The following is a 14,616-nucleotide window of genomic DNA, read 5'->3' as shown; positions in this document are numbered from 1 at the left end:
GACGATAATAAAAATAATTTTCCTTGTAAGTAGACATTGAAAACAATTATTACAATGAAATAACACAATTGGGATTATATATATATATATATATATATATATATAAAAAATAGAATAAAAAAACTAGTTTTTTTTAAGAACAATTGTTTAGAAAACAAAATACATAGTTCAGAAATGAAAAAGTGGAGAGAACCAATGGGTGGTTCACAGAACGCGTTTCACAGAACCAACGTCTGCTTCCTCAGGCTGCATCTAACAGGGAAATTGGCACCAGTCTCACCAGTCTCACGCATCCCTACACACAGTAATGCCCCTTACCAACACATGCCACACACTGCAATGTCCCTTACAACACAATATGCTACACACAGTGATGTTGCTTACCAACACATGCCAACAGACAACAATGCCCCTTACAACACATTATGCCACACACAGTAATGCCTCTCCCCCCCTAGTGACAGCAGCCCCCCCCCTAGAACTGACAGATACAGATGTAACACACCATCTCCCTTCTCTCACCTGCCAGGGTTGCACGGTGGGTGAGTAGGAGGCAACGCGGGGCGGGGCCGCCACACGCCGGGGAATGGTCAGCACTGCTGTCATTCTATGTGGCACCAGTCACGAACCAATTGGAGCTTGCAGACTGCCAGCTGCTGCTACTGATTGGCTGCCGGTCCACAAGCTCTGATTGGCCTGCGACCAGAGCCACATTAGACCGATGGCGCTGTGTCTCTCAAGGCCGGGCTGCGGGCGGCTGCCTGCAGGTCCCAGCGATCAGCTCCAAACTCACATGTGCAGCTACCTGGGCCCCCTCAAGTCCAACACCTGGGGCATGTGCCCCCTTAGTCCCCCTCCACCCTAGTTGCAGCCCTGGCCAAATCATTTCTGACACAGTGCCCCTAATATTACTGATGTGACTGTTGCTAGCCTGTAATATTAAATGCCAATATATGTTTTACCAGCTTCCAAATTGTAATTTTTGTAACTTTTAATGTTGACATTTTTAACAAAGTCTAACCCTGTATCCCCGAGATTTTACAACATAACCTAGCTTTAAACAAATCTACTAAGAAAGCATGTGGGCTATAGTTTTATTGTCAATGATACATTTTTCGAAAATTTTAATATATATGGACCATTCCAGTGGCAAACGCAGGATTTCTAGAGGGGGGGTTCCAAATGCTTGATTTTAGAGCGATCGTGGCCAGTTCAAGAAGAGGGCATAACTAGCACTTATCCATCTTTAATATGTTCCATACAAAGTGTATTGCGTGTCATAATTCCAGCGTATACAAGACCAGTGATCACAGTAAGCCATTATATGCAGAAGTAGGGCTATCTGCCTGAGCTGAATGTTTTTATTTAAGATGTGGGCTCCATTCCAGAGCATTAGAGCAAGTTCGGGAGTCTGGGGGAGCAACAAAAGAGCCTAGCACTGCCCTGGACATATATGTACATAATGGTATTGTTATGCGCAGGATAGTGTATTTTTATATGATATTAATAATTAGCCCTATTGATGGTCTATAGCAGTGCACCCCTAACTGTGCATGTTTTCCAGATCTCCAAGTTGGAGCACAGGTGTATTTATTACTGACTGACACATGTTAAAAGATCCAGAGGAGGTGCTAATTATTTCATTTGTGATACTGAGAAGAACATGCAGCACTAGTAAAATTCTATTCTATTATTATTTATATTGTTGTCATGGTGTGGGCTGGGGAGACGGGTTTCCAGGCAACCAGAAACCCACCTGCATTTGCCTATGCATTCATTCTATTATTGTGTTATTTTCTTTAAAATCTTGTTTATGGAGGTTACTTACAGTGCACAAAATAGCCATAGGCGCAGGGTAAAATGCACTTTGTAGCTGGCATTCTCCTTTATTTGTGCTAATGCTGCACCAATGTTCATGGGTATGTGGTGCAAGATGGCACTATGTATGGAGCAGCAGGAATTTGCATCAGCTGAGCAAAGGATTTAGGCAAATAGAAGGTGTGCATCGCTGGGTATTTACTATTTAGTGAGGTGCACTGCAAGATTTATCGAAATGACTTGAAAATATGGATAGAGTGTGCATATACAGTATAAGGGTGCATTTCCACTCTTTGAAAGGACCTGGATTTTGCAGCTGCTCAGAACAGTATTTCTCCTATGAGCAGTGTCATAGGAGAAAACCAGAAACATGTTACCCAATGATTGGGATGGTAATGAGGTGTAGATGGGGTGTGTTGCACAGTGCACCTTGTAAGATGCTTGCACCCCGGTGTGTGTTTGTGGACCGCCCAGACATACCCATGTAAAACCAAGGCTTCGCAAATGAAGCCCTCTATATTGTCACCCTTGCTGTAACACCGCTGTGACCCTAAGCAGGCAATATAAGGGATTGTGCATTTGTGTTATTTAAATCAACATCTCCCACCTTTTGCAAGTCATGCAACTGAATCTTTGAAAGACTAAAAAAAATATATTTTTTAACTCTACTACATTTAAAAAGAAATCCTTGATGGAGACTGACATTGAACCACAGATTGTCTAATACCAAGACAACATACAATCATTTGTTTGTAGCAAAATATTTTACAAATATATAGTGAATATTTACAAATGATATATGCCTTGATTCACTAATATTTATCGTGTAAATATTTAGTCAAGTCAGTTTGCACATACACATGTAGTTTTTACTAAAACACATGAATCTTGTGGGTTATGGGTCGTATAGTGGGTAAGTAGGTAGTGTACTTTTTTTTTAATATTTTTAGTGATTTCAGAATGTCATTTGCTACAAAGGGTTACATTTAGTAAGGTGTAAGTTTACAGTAGTGTAGGTGTTGCCCCACCAATCAGATTCTGTCTAACATTTATCTTGTATTTTCAAGAAAATTATAGCTAGAATTTGATTGGTTGGGCAACACTTCTACTATTGTAAGTCTGCACTTTAGCAAATTCACCCCAATGTCTCAAGTACAGATTCATACTTTTCCCTATAGAACTATATTATTAGAATTTATTCTTAGAGACCTTAGGCTTGGTATTATGTAGTACCACGCTGGGTGTAATATGGAAAGTAATACATATTAGACAGTTAGCTGCAATGTACTATCTCCCCCATGTTTCCTCATAAATTATTCAGGAAACAATTCCTAATGGCCATATAGTTACAGATATTTTTCCTCCCTGAAACAATGGGCAGTTTAATCTTTAATGTAGAGAAATTGAAACCTTGTTTTGTTCTTCACAGCTGTTAACCTCTTACATGCAGGTGACTAGGACTGATTTAACTGACTGTATAATTATAACGGTTCCTTTTCCTCAAAGTACTTAGTTTAGTCTGTATTGAATCTAGAATGTAACATTGTTCATTGAGTTACAAAAAGAATGTTGTAGTTTTGGTAAAAGCACAAATACAAGCAACCAAATTAATAAATATGCTAAACTTTAGAGAGTGCCCAGAGGTGCCTACCGAGTGATTTAAGCGAATCTGGCAGCAAATTATTTTATTATTTTTACAACATAATGATGACATTAATATTTATTTATCCAAGGCTGGTTGCGTTTTGTACTGAATTTAACTGTGCAAAAAGCAAGTTTGCTGTTTAGGGGTAGTTATTATTTCAATGTCCTGTGGCCAGCTCATCAGAATACACATACATAACATTTCATTGGATAATATTCCAGTGGGTATCAGAAATTGGTCAATACACTGGAAATGAAGTTGAACCTTTCGATGTGAAGTCCTGCATTTCTATACTCAATAACACAGTTAAATCTAAGAGAACTTTCCAACACAATGCAAACTGTTCTGTACTAATTACTGAAGTATAATACTACTATATAATACAAAACGTTATATAAGTGCTCTCAGTGCTGGTGTGTTCAGTGCAATAGCCAATACAGACAGTTCTTGGTCAGAAGCTCTCTCCTGTCATAATTATAGAACTGACCACTCAACCTTTGCCCCCAGAATGGTAATACCAGATTCCACATGGTTTGGTAAAAGAGTGGACTGTGTAGTTCTACAAAAGGTTTTGTCCTTCTGTATCTCATCACGAATAACATATTTCTGCTTAGCACGGGATACAATAGGAGCACTGATTTCACGACTTAAGTATGGGATGAAGTACAGTATGGGGTTCAGGCAACTATTGAAGCTTACTAAGGCCAAAGTGATTCGGCGTAACTTGTAGATGTGGCTGGCAGCTGCACACTGCTGGATGTAACCTAGTCTCATAACGAAATGTAGCAGATGCGTGACATTGTAGGGCAAAAAGCAAATTAGAGATACAACAAGAATAAATCCAATGATTCTCAAGGCCACTTTACGATGGATGCTTGTTTTTATCCTACAAATTCTCCGTGCCATTACTGGGAATACCACCGCAACAACCATGAAAGGGACCAGGAAACCAAAAATTAAAGCACAAATATTATATGGTAGAAGCCGCTTATGCCAAATCCCAGGAGAGAAGTTTTCAAAGCAGGAAGTCCGCGTGCTGTTTTCTGGCGCTTTGTCAAGTGGACCCCCGAGGATTAAAGGTAGTATAATGGCACTGCAAATCATCCAGATGGCAATGGTCAAAATCAATGGGTAATGTGTAGACTTGATTCGTAGGTACTTCAATGGGTGCACAACAGCAAGGTATCTGTCCAAACATATACAGGTGCAAAAACCAATACTCAAGTAAATGTTGGCATAGAAAAGGGCACCAGTAATGCGACAAGCCACGTCTCCGAATACCCAGTTATTTCCAGTGTTATGGTAATAAATGCGCAAAGGTAGGAGACATATGAAAACAGTATCCACTGCAGACATATTAATGAAATAGACGTTTGAGCTCCTGACCCGCTGTTTACGTCGACTCAAGTAGTACAGGGCCAAAGCATTCCCTGGTAATCCGAGTATAAACACCAGACTGTATATTACAGTGAAATATCCATATTGAAAGTCTGCCTGAAGGTAACACTCTTCACTGAAGTTGGTGATGTTAAAGTTGGCTTCTGGCGCGGACCTACTCTGAGCCATCACAATACTGAAGGGTAAGTTGTGTGAACCTCAGAAGGGACTTGAAGAGCCAGACAGTTTTCATCAGCAAAGTCTGCCAGGCCTCAAACTGCACATCACAATCCAGGACAGAAGCGAACATCTCTCTGTCACATTGTAAGTATGACCAACTTTCTTCAATGCAGTATGAACCACGAGCAACCACAGGAAGCAAACTGCCTGCAGCTCTCATGTCATGCAAATACCATTAACATGAAAGAAGCAACCGAAACTAGAAAGAACTGCTGAAACAGCTAGAAATAGGTCTCGCCTTCATATAAGGAACCTATAAATTGTGAATCTTTATTTTTAGAGGTACATTTAGTTAGAATTTTTTGCAGGACTTATTAAGGGATAGAGAGGCTAAGGTACTAACATTGCTCAATACTGCAAATATGCAGTAACCCATTTCATATAGTTAAATATAGGATTAAACCTGTGATAAAAGCATGTGATAAGGTGTGAGGAATTGCACAGTTTAACCAACATTTGGGAGACCAGGAGTGATGGAATTCCATATCCTGGGTACCAAGGTATCTGAGCTATTACTTGGATAACAGTAGGCTAATAAGCACAGACAGGAAGAGGTGAAACATGATGGGTATTTAGGAGCTAAGGGGGAGATGTATCAAATCTTGGCGATAGGTAAAGTATCAACCAATCAGCTTTTAACTGTCATTTTACAGGCTGCACTAAAAAAAAAAGACAGAAGCTGACTGGCTGCTTTGAGAAGAATCTCCACTTCATCGCTCTACAAGGTTTGATACATCTCCCCATTAGTAAAGTAAATTATTACAGTCATGCTAAATATGCCTGGTTCATATGCAGACATTCCAGTACCTGATTGTACAAAGGATTGGTTGCTATGAGCAACGTCTCCATTATACCTCTCTAAAAGATTTGATAAATCTCCGCCTTAAGAGTTTAAAATAAGATGCTTTAGAGCAGTAGGTTAGGAATAGTGTGTGACGTGTGTATGGAGAGCACATACCTGTTGCACTTGTAACATGGATCTGCAGGCAGATTCTGCTGCAGTGGAAGCTCCTGCGCTTCCTGCTATACATCAGCAGATTGTGGTTCCATGAAGATAACAGGATGTCATAAAACAAGGTAAGAAACTTTTTAAAATTATTTTATTAATACTGAAATAAACACACAATTCAGCAAGAATCGTGTCATCAGCCCCACCACTGCGGGTGTTTGGGGAAGCATTGCGGGGGAACCTGGAGGGGCCGGGAGGCTTGCCTACTTTTCCGGGGGGTCGGGAGCAGCACCCGATTTTCGGGAAGCTCCCGGCCAAATCGGGAGAGTAGGCATGTATGTAATATTGACAATTTTATTGGTGGGGCCCCCCACAAACCTTAATCTGGCCCTGACTGCACACATTAATGCTCTGACCTCCTATGCATCCTTGACCCCGCCTCCTGCTCCACAATGCCCCTAAACGACGTGTAATAACCGGCCATGTCCCTTTTTACTGGCCCTGCCTCCTGCTATGCCGACCTGTCTGCTCCCTCCCGGAAGGGGCAGCCAGGATGTCGGCAGTATGCAATATGATATGCTGGTGATGTTAAAAATATATAATGTGTAAATAGCACAGCACAATAGATGTGTTCAATACACTGTTGTACCCACAGAGCCGGCCCTAGGCATAGGCATTATAAGCAAATGCGTAGGGGTGACTGGAATGCCCAGGGGCATCCGATGGCTCTGCTGTTTCTCCAAGGTCCAGCTCCCCCGCCTGCCGCTGCCCTCCTGCCGGCGCTGCCGCGATTGGAGTTCAGCGCAGTGTTTGGCCAGGACCCAGGTCTGAATGAGCTTTTGTACAGAAGCTCATTCTGGCAGGGCTGCTGCACCGCATTATTTGGAGGCTGGAGTTCTCTCCCGAACTCCAGCTTCCGGCTCTCCCCATGCACACTATGGGAGAGACGTCATGACGTCTCTCCCATAGTTCCGAGGAGCAGCTGGGCGGACAGGATGGTGGCGTATGCAGGAGCGGGGATTAAGCTAAGTGTTTTTTTTTTTTTTTATAAGCGACACTGCAGGGACAATACTATGGGGGTATATGGGCACTACTACAGAGGCATTACTATGGGGGTATATGGGCACTACTACAGAGGCATTACTATGGCAGGGGCAAACGCAGGAATTTTAAAGGGGGGTTTCCAAAAGGTTGATTTAAAAAAAACAAAAAACAAATATATTATATATATATATATATATATAAAAACAGAAAACTGTTTTTATTTATGTAAGCAATGTGGTCACAAGCCACTTGCACCCCAGTCCCAGGAATGGCGAGTGCAGATTTGCACCCCAAATCTGGGAGTGCAGTGGATTTCTGCCAAAAAAAAAAAATAAAAAATAAATATATATATATATATATATCGTAGCGTGCGTCAGAACGAAAATGCCATAACGCATTGAAACGTTAACATCTGAAAGCTGCCTGTTTGGTCCTTTTTTATGCATGGAGTGCCGCACGCTACGATCTATATATATATATCCCATGCATAGACAATAATGACAGCAAAGCAGATAGATTTTTTTGGAGAGGGTGAAGGAGATAATGTTTTGTGGATAGGAATTCTGCCACTGTTGTCACTTCACACAGTAGAGACTCCAGGCTCCATGCTGGTACCCAGGACATATTTTAACCCCAGCAGCACATAAACAGAGATAGTGGCTCTCTGTGACTCCGAGCAGGACAGCACATAAACAATTATATCCCCATTCATTCCTTCCCCTGTCACATACAGCAGCAACACACACACACACACTGTCCCACACAGCACGCACCTCTCTGTACTTCCTTTATCCGAGGAGTTAATCATTCCCGAGTCAGCTTGCCAGGCTGAAGCGGACTCTGGAGAAGTGAAGGGTGAGGAATGCAGGCTGCCGTTATTGTTACTGCCGGGCTGCTGGGTGTCAGTGATCATCCTTCTCCCACACTCCCTGCTCTGGGAGGACTGTAAGGTAGTGCCCGAGCAGCTCCGATCGAGGAGGGTGGCCTGCCTGCGGCTGGTGCAGAGACGGAGACAAGGCTGTCTCCGTCTCTGAAAAAAAAATTGGTCTGTCAGGGGGGGTTGCAAGGTACTCAGAAACCCCCCCTGCGTGCGCTAGTGTATGGGGGTATATGGGCACTACTACAGGGGCAATACTATGGGGGTATTACTTTGTAATATATATATATATATATATATATATATATATATATATATATATGGGGCACCAGTCAAGATTTTACCTAGGGCACCAAATTGCCTAGGGCCGGCTCTGGGTTCACATTATGACATACAGAAACCTCTGTTCACATATGGTACAGTGTCCCCCATGCTGGTGATATAGATATGTGTGTGGGCCCCCTGGGTGGCCACCCCACCTGCCCGTTAATAATCTGGCACTGTGTGCAGTATTTCTAGAAAGTGGTGATTTCAGACCAGACATTCAGTTTGAGTACATCAAGTACCAGTTCCTCAGTATCCAGAGATTTTGAAATCTTAATCTTGCACTCTTGTTCAATAATATATCATTTTCTATAGTTATTCCTGTAATACCTTTTGGCGCTTCCTGTCCTATCTTTTTCAATCTGAACGATTCCAACAATTTCTTAAATTAAAATGGGCTGAATTCTCTGATGATGATAATTTGGAACACTAGGACAACCCTGTCTTGTTTTGGGAAACTTCCAAAGTCGTTATAAGGGGTCATATATATTGTCCTATGTGGCCACACAAAATAAAGGTTAGGGCTAAATGTACTGAGTTGCAGAGATCATTATGTATCGCACTGCAAAACTATATTACCAACCCTTCCTGGTACCACTCATGCAACTTATACCTACTCTCGAAAGTTATTGGACAGCTTTATTTTATCTCAGGCTCAATTAAAGTTGGATTACAATAAACAAAAGTATTTTCGGTGGGGTAATAAAAGTGTTACTCTTCTGGCTAATATGACGAAGTGGTTCAAACATCGCCATCGCTTTGCGGCACTCCGTGATCCCCATTCCACAAGACTTCTGACATTGCCAAGATGTTTCAGAAGTATTATAAATGACTTTGTTATGCCTCACCTTCTGACCCTGTTCTAATGACCAAGCTGCTTGATGAAGCACTTCTCCCTGGTCTTACTTCTGTCCAAAGGGGCGTTCTAGAAACCGAAATTACAGCGGATAAGATAGCGGATTGCTATTTCAACTCTTCATTCTAATAAATCTCCAAGACCTGATGTTTATTCCGCTGAATACTATAAGTTGTGGAAACATGATCTAATTCCCTCTCTCCGTGAGCTTTTTCATTATATACAGGCAGGGGCGCCGAGAGGGGGGGGGGGAGCGGGTACAGATTACCGGGGGCCGGGCTTCCTGAGGGGCACCAGGGGGGGCGCGATCACACTGATCGCGCCCCCCCTGGCTTTGAGCAGATCCCGATCGTCCAAGGTAAGTATTGTCTAACCTAATTCTACCCCCTAACCCTAACCCTCCCTTAGGGGTGCCTAACCCTAACCTCCCCCCGGGGGTGCTTAACCCTAACCCCTCCTTCCCCTAGCCTAAACCTAACCACCCTAAGTCCCCCCCGGGAACCCTAAACGTAACCCTCCCCCCCCGCGGCTATACACCGCTTGGCGCCCAGCATACCTTCGATCGGGATGCCGGGTGCCGGTCTCCCGGCATCGGTAAAATGACAGGTGTCTAGATTTAGATGCCTGTCATTTAACGCTCGCCGAGATTAAGCAGTCGGGAAGCCGGCTGACGGGATTAGGTCCGCCGGCTTCCCGACTGCAAACCGGTACAATTTATACACCGCAAACAATATAGGAGTAACCTTAGTAACACATATTGCAGTTTAGATAAACTGGTCACTACACAATAGGTTACAGGTAAAAACAATGCATCTGGTCAAGCTTTCAACTGTCTTCCTGAGTCATGATAACTTCTTGCTTGTCATCATGCATGTGTGCTTATGTCCTCAGGCGTTCGCCACTCAGAGTGACAAAGTAGCAGTTTACAGTTAAAAACAGGTTTTTATGGAAAGCATATATATTTACCAAACAAGCTGTAATTACAAGCAATGATCTCCCATAGTCCCTCTATCTAGGAGATGAGTACATTTAACTGCAATGTAATGGTGTGCTGGGCATATATGCTAGTGTAGGGACCTGCAGAAAAATAAGGGGTCCCTTGCTGGTGGGCTGCAGGCTTATATGCTTTGATAAAATCATGACAAAATCCTCTTGGTTTTATTTGCTGCACACACATAGATTTGCAGTATATTGTTGATAGCACCAATAGCAATTTTTTTTCTGTTTTGTATACATTTATGGCATTAATATTGCCACGCTGCTGGTACCATGTATGATATGGGCAAAAACCGAGTGCGGGCTTATTCATTTTCTGTTTTGTTTCAAAATTTTGCCTTGTGCTATCATGGCAGCTTTAAATCTACTATATAAGAGCGAAAATTTGTCCTTCTGTCTTTCTATACAAATCCACAGTTTACAAGCCACGATCGTGAAATTTTACATACGAGCGTATAGAAACACGGCGGAGGCAACTAAAAATTTTTTAAATCAAAATGAATTACTGTTAAATTTGAATTAAGGAAAAACCATATTTTTTGCATAGCATTCACCCTCTACAGGTCAGATACGGAATTACAAAAGGATTTAGTTTATCTACTATTTTTTCTTTTCTATCTTCTCTACTAAATCAAAATTAATTACGATTACTTTTTAATTAATTAAAAAACACAATTTTTGCATAGCATTCACCCTCTACAGGTCAGGTACAGAATTACAAAAGCATTTAGTTTATCTACTATCTTTTCTTTTCCATCTTCTCTACTATATCAAAGCAAAAATTTGTCTTTCTGTACTTCTGTCTTTCTATACAAATCCACAGTTTACAAGCGAAGATCGTGACATTTTACATACGAGTGTATTAAAACACGGCGGAGGCAAATAAAAAATGTTTAAATCGAAATTAATTACTATTCATTTTTAATTAATTTAAAACCACAATTTTTGCTGGACGCTCATTGTGGGGCCTCATGGCATATGGGTAGGGCCTCGGATCAAGCATTTGGGTTGTCATGTTTTGTCATGGTCTTAATGTTTATTATCGAAGAGAGCTTTAGCAGGCTTTGCCAGCATTCTCAGTTCTCTGACTATACCAAATTATGCAACAACATTTCTTTCTTCCAACTGTGTCAAAATGATGACTGCTGTACCGTGAGCTGCCAAAATATTACACTTGGAATGCTTCTCCCAAAATTTTTCGGCACAGAAAACAGAGAGTCACTCTAGATGGTCATCCTGGTATCAGAGCAACAGAAGCTCTGTACATCCTACAAATTTTGAATGCTTCTATCTCCGAAGTTTGCCTTACAACGTTACAGGTCCTACTTCCTTCAAAGACCTTAGGACTGTTGATGGGGAAGTTTGTCACACTTTTCATGAGGCCTGCCTAAGGAGAAGTTGGTTGGAGGATGATGTGTAAACAAACATTCTTAAAATCCTGGGCAACGCCGGGTACTCTAGCTAGTTAAGGCTATAAAAGGCCTAAATGGCCTAGATGGGTGTGGAACACAGCCAGCCCCTGTATAGATGTGTCCCTCTATATCTAGGAGGGGAGCACATTTAACTGCAATGTCATGGTGTGCTGGGCATATATGCTAGTGTAGGGACCTGCAGAAAAAGTAGGGGTCCCTTGACACTGGGCTGCAGGCTTATATGCTTTGATCAAATCATGACAAAATCCCCTTGGTTCTATTTGCTGCACACACATAGATTTGCAGTATATTGTTGTTAGCACCGTTAGCAAAAGTTTTTCTGTTTTGTATGCATTTATAGCGTTAATATTGCCACGCTGCTGCTACCATGTATGAGATGGGTAAAAATGAGTGCGGGCTTATTTCTTACCCATTTACTTTGTGGTTTAAATCGGGCCTTACCTGTATTCGCCAGCTCACTAATCCTTCTACTCGAAAGCCGTTGCTGTTTTCACAAGCTGCTACTACTTACCAGATCCTTAGACCTTTTCCCATATACTACTGTATGTCCAAGCTCAACATTACGTTGGGACTCTTGCTAGAGTATTGTCACCAGATGACTGGGATAATCCTCTGGACAACCTTTTGCTCCACGAGAACCCTACTTATAGAGCTTTATCTGTGCATAACTCTGCGTTACACACCCCGCTACAATTTGAAACAACTACTGGGTTTGCTCAATAGAGAAATCAATTTTCATCTTTGACTACTTGGACTCTGTTACGAACATTAGATAATTCAATTAAAATGATTCCTGCAGCATCATTAGTCGAATTATTTCTCAACGTCTTCCACAGGATGTACCTTTTTCCCCACAGTAAATATTTGATAGGACTAGCATAGGATCACTCCTATCCTAGATGTGGGTCTTTGAGGATGGATCTATTCCATTGTCTTTGGACATGCCCAGTGATACGCTGATTTTGGACTCCAGTATGGAGCAATGTCATTCGCCATTTAGTTCATTATTTATCTTTAACACCTGAATAGGCCATATTTTGTATTTTACCTGAGGGCATGAGAGTGGCAAAGGGAGTACATAAATAATAGTGATATCTGCGGCAGCTAAGAAATGTATCCTCCATTCTCACTTTTTTTTAGCTAAATTATTTTATGTCTTTAGGATGGATTGGCTGGAAGCTTCATTAAAAAATTTAAAATTTACAGAACGCTTCTTTGACACATAGTAGAGCTATATTGACCCTCTCTCCCCACTACTTAGGGAACAACTCTGGAGATGTTTCTGAGGCACAGTTTGGTATGAAATGTGCATGTGCTCCCAAGACCCCCCAATAGCTACTGATGCAACTCCTGTCCAGGATGGCTGTGAAACGCATGTCTGAGTCTAATTATTCTCTGTATTTACTATTATGTGAATATTGTTGAACTCATGTTGTTATTTATATACTGTGCCAATTTTTTCTGTGTCTTATGTACTATTTTCGTTATAGTATGTCAACTTTATTTTTGTCATTTTATGTATTCATGCTTCAATGAAGAAAAATTTGTTAAGAAAAAACAAAACAAAAACCCTTATACAGTATATTATCCCTTTGCCTTGTCAGTGTGTTGCCCGATCCTGTAGTATCGCTGTATCTCAGTGTTCCTCATCCCTGCAGTGTATTGTGGGCCCTCTGTGGCATAATGTGAACTGGGGGAAATACAATGTGGCATACATGTGAACTGGGACACTGTGTTAAATAACACTACACAACAGTGAAAATGTTTCCGACAGGAAAAGTTTCTTAATTGACTTCTACATGCGAAGAACAAATATGACATTTAAAACTCTCAGGTAACTATTGGTATTGTGATATGGCCCATTTATGATGATGATGATGATGATGGGGTATTTTATTTTTAAGTACTAGGGAATTTTTGGTGTCTAGAGAATATATAGATTGGCAAAACTAAATACAGGAATGCAGAGTTATTGTAGGCCATGTTTTATCAATCACAGTCATCTAGTTGATCGAAGCAAAAATCTTCTGCCCCCTGTACACATCAAAGTCAGACTTATGAAGAACTTTACAAAGGGGATGAACAGAGATGGAGAAGCTTTCAAGTACCTGAGAGGAAAGTTTGTACTTCTGAGTGATGCTAAAGTGAAGGTTGGTCCACAATTTCGTCAACTTCTTAAGGATGAAAACATATGACCGAGTCCTCCAGGTTAATGGGAAAGCAGCTTGGGAAGCCTATAGAGGTGTTGTCAATGGCTTCTTGGATAACAGAGGAGCTGGAAACTATGTTGAGATTGTGAACAGACAGCCTTCTAGAAAAGTATCATCAATTAGGCTCAACATATCACTCAAAATTCACTATCTTGACTATCATCTGGACTTCTTCCCTGAAAACTGCGGTGCAGTGAGTGACACTGATGGTGAGTGATTCCACCGAGACATTTCAGCAATGGAAGGAAGATATCAGGGTATGTGGGATGCTTCTATGCTTGCTGAATACAGTTGGACAGTAACAAGAGATGCCCCAGAAGAGGAGTACAAGTGACAAGCAAAGAGGCGCTCTCATGAATAGGCCACTATTCGAGAGTACTTTTGGTTGCTGTATGTTGTTTCATTTTGTGTTATTTCTTTTGATTGAATTGAAACAACCGTTATGTTGTATCAAGAAAATATGAGGTTCTTTTAAAATTATTTTTCACTATGACTATATTACTGAAATACAATTACTGCAAGTAGTGTAGCTCAAAAACTACATCTGATACAAATGTTATGAAGTCATATTACTTTTTTCTTGACCTCAAGTAAAGTATGACTATTTTTAGAAAGGAAACAAATGAAAAGTATTTCTTTGTTGTACAGTGTAATGTGAACTGAGGGCTTGATTCAGCAAGGATCACAATTGCAATGCAGCACGCAGGCTTATACTGTAGTGTGTAGTGCACACAGGCAGCTTTGCAATTACGATCCTTGCTATTATGCAAATGCAGCAGGAGGTGTTTGATACCCCCTGCTGCATTTGTGATCCCAGCACTGCAACAGAGGTCGCAGGCTGGGATCA

The 14,616-nt window shown here is 41.3% G+C and overlaps 1 protein-coding gene across 1 annotated transcript; it reads right to left on the bottom strand.

Annotated features, from left to right (window-relative positions):
• Window positions 1–3,929: 3,929 nt before the first annotated feature.
• LOC148512057 (lysophosphatidic acid receptor 6-like) lies at window positions 3,930–5,029 on the bottom strand. The gene has a single exon (XM_088482254.1). The coding sequence runs from the start codon at window positions 5,027–5,029 to the stop codon at window positions 3,938–3,940; it is 1,092 nt and encodes a 363-aa protein (XP_088338380.1). The 3' UTR covers window positions 3,930–3,937.
• Window positions 5,030–14,616: the final 9,587 nt, after the last annotated feature.

Source organism: Taudactylus pleione, unplaced genomic scaffold, assembly GCF_031769625.1.
Source record: "Taudactylus pleione unplaced genomic scaffold, aTauple2 ptg000284l, whole genome shotgun sequence".
Taxonomy (NCBI): domain Eukaryota; kingdom Metazoa; phylum Chordata; class Amphibia; order Anura; family Myobatrachidae; genus Taudactylus; species Taudactylus pleione.
The sequence above is the reverse complement of the archived record's forward strand: the minus strand, read 5'-3'. Positions and strand labels throughout refer to the sequence as shown.

Coding starts and splice junctions, on each gene's coding strand:
- LOC148512057 (XM_088482254.1), bottom strand. CDS start 5,029: ATGGCTCAGAGTAGGTCCGCGCCAGAAGCCAACTTTAACATCACCAAC.